The following is a 6,000-nucleotide window of genomic DNA, read 5'->3' on the forward strand; positions in this document are numbered from 1 at the left end:
GTAAATGTCTCGTCCAACTTTCGCCCACTCAGGTGGAAACTCGGCAAATTTTAAAGGATTGTTCTGTATTACTAGAACCCTTTTAGTTGCAATCATGTCCATTTATGCACTCTGCAAGAAACATCAGTCTTCTCCCATGATGATGCAATTTAATGAGTGTCTCCACCAGTGTAAGAACCACTGACTAACTTTTACAACCTGTGAAGCTCTGGGACTGCTGCTGCAGACTTTCTGTTGTCTTGCCTACACAACAAATACCATTGTCTGAGGACAATGATGTTGTCCATGATGCTCTTGTGGCTATGAGCCTTTCATAGTTGCTTTGCTACTTATCATCTTTCATCTAATCTCTTTGGAGCCACATCCAAAATATATGTTCAGTGTTTGAACCTGAATGCAAAACTAAGCAGTTTGCTTACTATTTTTTTTGTCTTTAAGTGAAGTAGTCAGCTACATCTGAGTATGGTGCCCCCTGAAAAGCAGCAATCAGTGGAAAAAATTCTTTGCCAGCCTTGCAGACCTTTGGTAATTTTCCATTCTCTTCAGCTTAATAAATTATTTCCCCAGGTGGCATTTATATTTACAGATCCACTGCATTTTCCATGGCCAAAAATTCCATCATTTGGCCATCCCTCCCACCACTGCCACAAAAAAGGCTGACAGGTTCGTATGCTGTAAGCTACCTTGGCAACTCAGAGTTGCATTTGGTCCCATTTTCCACTGGCTTTATGCAGTATTCATCACTACTTGTCTTTAAATGAAAAAATATTTTTTCCTTGGCTGTCATTTTGCTTGAAAACTGGTGCTTGTGGTACTCATAATAGCTGACAATGTCAGCTAAAGGTGGTGGATAAACCTCAGTCTTATTTTGGTGAGTAAATCATTAAAACCCAGCACTGCAGGGGTTATCTTATCCAATGACAAGCATCAGTGATTTATGACAGTTCATGGTGTACAGATCCCTTCTCCCAGCCTTTATAGACCTCATACTACTCTCTGCATACTACTGTAACATTTACTCTGGCTACCTGCCAGATGGAATTTTGTACTCAGGGATCAAGACTGAGAGTTGGGCAATTTCCACAGCCAAATCTCTACATCCAGAGTAACGAGGCTGCATTTATCATTTTGTCACAGGTATGCCCAATTGATACCCTTACTGAGTCCCTTTCAGACTCTTACATCCCAAACTTATATCTACATGGGACAACCTGGCAGTGTTAACACAGCCCTTGGGTTTTTTACGTCCCTTTCTTGTTCTGCCGCTTCCCCATGGATGCCAAGGAGTAAACTGTACTCTGGAGAAATGCTGCAAGTAGGTAAAATTTTGCAGTGATGTGAGATGATCTGTTCAAAACAAATCAGAATAAATAATCACCCAGAAAAGAGAGTTTTATGATCCTAATAACATGCAGGTCAGTTATTCTTGCATGTGATATGCGTGTAAGTCATTAATAACATCTCTACATTATAGGGAATTTCCTGTATGTCTCTACACTAGCTGCTGCTGGAGAAGCTTCTTTCCATCCATTTCTAGGTTTGCTGATGTTGATTAAATACTTTTGAGTACCATTTTCAAAACCACACCAGTCCATCATCCATTTTGTGTGCAGGTGTGCCGACTAAGAGCACTGCCAAAAAAACCTCCTTGGCCATGTCTGTGTTTTTGAATCACACTGAAGACTTGGAGCACTGAAAGGTTTTATCTTAGAGAAACACTGTAAAAGCTTTAGCCAGACTGCTAAATTGTGTTAATTATTACTGAGTTTGAGTATTCTCTTAACACAAATGTTCTTGTGTAAAAGGTGTATCTCTGAACTGGATGTGCTGAAAATGTATATATGTGCTTTAAATTGTGGCTCAGAAAGTGCACCTATTTTCTGACACACCAGTGGGGCTTCTGTGTGTTTTCTTCCCTTTAGAGATGCTGGGAGAGTGTGAGAGCTCTGTAAAAGCATTAATCATCCCATGTTGGATATTTTCAGGTTTGGTAATGATGCTTTCTTTCTGATGTGATTGCAGAAGTATCTATCCCAGCTTGCAGAAGAGAGCCTGAAAATGAAGGAAGAAGGCAGCCATCTGTCTCAGGATGACACTGGCATTGTTCCTCACTTTGCAAAGAAAAAGCCCTGATGTGGATGAACTGGAAGAGCTGTAATGAGTGAATGCTGATACTTGATTGGGTGTCTTTTTTATTTCTATGATATAACTGTCAATTTGCACTGTACAGAGGAGGGGAAATAAAGAGCATGTTCCATGCATCTATGCCCAGAGTGCCATTAAAAACCAAAATGCCTGAAACTGTTTCCCACGGTGAAGCAATGCTGGCATATCTGTAAGAAGTGGAGCAATTCCTTCTCACACTCTGCATGCTGGGAGTGGTTTCCTAGATTAAATCGGAATTCTCAGGGATCCTTAAAAGTTTTCATTCTGATGTGACACAGCAGGTCAGGCAGAGTATTTAGAAGCACTCACCATCCTCCAGTGGACGCTGGAAGGAAAGGAGATGTGACTATAAATCGGCTTTAATGACGCTTAAAATATCTTCAGCCATTTGACTCGTCGCCCCAATGAGAAGTAGGATTTGCATAGGACATCTGAAGCCATTGTGCTAAAACTAGTCAGTAGATGGCATAATAGAAACCCCCATCAGCCTCCACCTCCCTGTGTCCTAGAGCTTGGTGGAATGACAGACTGTGTTGTTGAGCACTGACTGTACAGGACTGTGTTGTGTGAACGCAGAGGGAGCCACAGTCTGTCCGAGGGACCTCACAGCCTGAACCCAGCACAGCGAGAGCATTCACGTACTCGTGCTGTCAGCTCACCTGCTCTGGTTTTCAGCATTTTCCATGATGTGACCAGGATGTTCTCCAGGTACCATTGTGTTTGAAACTCTTCTTTTTGATAATTCTAAAAGGTGCCAACTTTGAATCTCACAGACTTGAAACTCTCACGAGAGGCTTTTTAAAGTGCCACACGTTCGGACCATGTCTCTTTTAGGCATTTCATTCGAGATCCTTGCTTTTGGGGTCTTTTTTTCTCTTTCAAGCTTGTTTTTCCTCAGCTTGGCAACGTTGAATTTTCCTGGTTTTCATGGAAAGATGCCAAACTTTTAATATTGTTTTTGTATTTTATTTCCCTGAACTTTTGAAGGCGAATACAACAACTGATGGCTCACAGAGCTCTGCGCTGAGAACACAGGATGCACCAGCAGCTCTGGCATTATTACGAGCTATTGTTTCTGCACAGTTGTTGCTTAGTGTTTTTGCAAAGTCCCTTTGAAATCCACTGTACAAGTTTCTGGTTAATTTCAATAGGGCTTTGTGTAGGAAAGTGAATACGTACGCAAACCCTTGCCAGAATTGATCCCAGAGTTATGCTTTTATAAAATGCCCCGTGCAACCTAGACAGATGGGGATTTGCAGACGTATTTCCATTCTTTGCCTGACTCTAATATCCATCACAGTACGTTCTGTAATAATTGCTGATGCTGGATGTCCTGTTTAGATGTCATGAAGAGGAAATAGTTTCCCAGAAGGTTCTAGCCATCCCTAAGACTGACATGGATGTCACAAAATATTGCCAAGTGGTTAAAATGCCAAAAGAGCTTCCACCAAAGTACTTGTTCCATTATGCCTTGTGCCAGCATCCATGCTTGCTCTCTGAAGCACCCTGTAGCCAGGCAGTGTACCTCAGACTGGCCTGGTGGTGTTACCTGAAGCTGCTCCATTTCATGGCCGGTGCTTTCCACTTGTTTTTACCAGAGGTGAGTTCACATTTCATATTTGGAATTCCTGCTTCTCACAAGTTGAGGGATTCCTTGCATCCCAGATTCAGACATGGCCTATCTAAAAGACAAGGGGAAATGAAAAACATTACAGCCTAAATCCTCCTTTGTCCAGACTTGAAGTATGATAAGACTTGGGTCCATCTGTCATTTAAAACAGCCTCTTTTGTTTTTTTAACCCTCCAAAAAAAAAGAGAAGTAGTAATGTTGCAAACCAGGTATTATTCCTTCAAGGGCTAGGGATTTTTTTGACTATTTTTCATGTTGCAGTGAAATTTGAGCACGGAGCTGCTAGGGCAAGTGCTTGTATTGGGAGTTGTAAGATTACAAAAATGGCAGTAAAGATTGTGCAAGTATCTCCTAAAGCACAGCTCTGGAGCTGGTCATGTATGATCTGTGTATGAAGTTCCCTCCGTGCCCTTCAGCACAATCTGAGCACAAGGGAAGGAAATCACTAGAAATGCAAGCACCAAACCTTTGAAGCTAACCCTGCTATCAAACTGGGGCTCTCACTGGCCTAATGGGAGCTTGTTAGACCATGTGGTTAAGCTTAATTGGATGTGAGACAGCTGACTGTAAATCAAAGTCATATGCCTCCAGCAACTTTATCCCCAGGTAACCTCAAATGAGAAAAGTATCACTGTTATAGGTCCACTGCTTTTATTATAGGTACAGCACAAATCCACAACAAAGACTTTCCCAGGCCAGAGAGCTTTAAATCAGACTTTCTGAAAACAGACAACAGGTGGATACAGGCAGGCAGGGGAAGCAGTAGGTAACCATGAGTTTTTGACTGGCAGCACCAGAATAATTAAAATGAGTCTTTACCCAGGGGCTTATTTTTTGATTTAGGAGAGATGATTCAAACTACTTCTCCTCTCCTCTGGTTCTGAACCAGGTTCACTCCCATTGTTCACAGTTTGCATATTTAACCTCCTATTTTTTCCTGGCCAGTTGCACTGGACATGCAAAATCCCTTCTTGAGAGAGTGGGCCTTGGTACCTTTCAGTCCCTGCTTGCTTAAGTTTCAGTCTCCATCCAGGGTTCCAAAAGCTGGAGTCTTGACGGAGGCTCACCAGGAACCATCCTGGCTCCAGAAACCTTGTTTGGCTCACGGGTACAGGCCCTAGCTTGCCACTGAGGAAGGAGGAGGCTCCAGATGGCATCTCTGCCCTGTGTGGTTTCCTCTGCTAGAGGTAGGTGACTCAGGCGAGTGATGCAGGTGCAGTGCCCAGCCCCGCAGACGTGATCAGACCCAGACATTTCTAGAGGTGGTTTGGACACCCCATCCCTTTGGGCTCTGTCCTGACACAACAGCAATCCACAAAATCCACAAATGGCAATTCCCCCTCTGAGTAGGTCCTTTCTCCCCATAAAACTCAACATTTGGAAGCAATTAAAAGCAACTCCAAGTCTCAACTAGCTCCTGATGATCCCTGTGATGAGTTTTCAGCCTGATGCACTTTGAGAACTCAGAGATTAATCTCCTTCCCTCTCCAAGAGGCCATCATGCAATGCTGACAGGCACTCAACTCCTCAACTTCTCTCTACTACCTATTGTGCTGAGGAAGAAGGACACGCTGTAGGCAGCCACTTACCTTTCTCAGCTTGTGTAAAAATGTGTTGTTTCTTTTGGTTTATTATATTTAAAACCTTGACTTTTTTTTTTAGTTGGCATAATTCATCATCATTATAATCCACGCTGTTTATTAATACATAACTATATATATATATATATATAGCACAAAGCAGGCTCAGGTCTAGCCAAACAAATATTGATATTTAAAAAGGAGCTTCCTTAATACATACAAATCATTTCAACACGTCTCAACCAAAGATTGCACTTTTCCAACAGGGATTATGTCTTTCATCTTTGTGAAATCTGTATTGATCTCAAATAGTCTTTAATGTCAATTTGCAACTTACTTTCTCTAAAGTAAACAATAAATTAATTAAACATTTGCCCCATAAGATTAGACAAAGTTTCATACTGGCTTTAACACTAAATTAGTGTTAGGCTGGTTATATTCAGGGTTTTTCTATTCTCTAAGGATTAAGGCTGTGATTTGTTGAATTATACTTGAACTGGACCAGATGTACTATTTATTGAGCTTATATAATCTTGTTAATTTAAGTTTTGGCTTGTAAACAGTTGGAATTTGTGAGTACTTGTTTAATTATGTAGGAACTGTCAACAACATTAACTGGTCTGT

General features: G+C 41.6%; 1 protein-coding gene across 5 annotated transcripts in view; it reads left to right on the forward strand.

Annotated features, from left to right (window-relative positions):
- RBM20 (RNA binding motif protein 20) overlaps positions 1 to 6,000 on the forward strand; it is a 104,857-nt gene extending 98,857 nt beyond the window's left edge. For 3 of the 5 annotated variants that reach the window (XM_062001768.1, XM_062001764.1, XM_062001766.1), the window contains exon 14: positions 2,023 to 6,000. In XM_062001768.1, coding sequence (XP_061857752.1) covers positions 2,023 to 2,093 — 71 coding nt within the window. In that variant the 3' untranslated portion in view covers positions 2,094 to 6,000. The remainder of the gene's footprint in view (positions 1 to 2,022) is intronic. The other 2 variants (XM_062001769.1, XM_062001767.1) reach the window with 1 other exon arrangement.

This window comes from Colius striatus, chromosome 8, assembly GCF_028858725.1.
Source record: "Colius striatus isolate bColStr4 chromosome 8, bColStr4.1.hap1, whole genome shotgun sequence".
NCBI classification, from domain to species: Eukaryota; Metazoa; Chordata; class Aves; order Coliiformes; family Coliidae; genus Colius; species Colius striatus.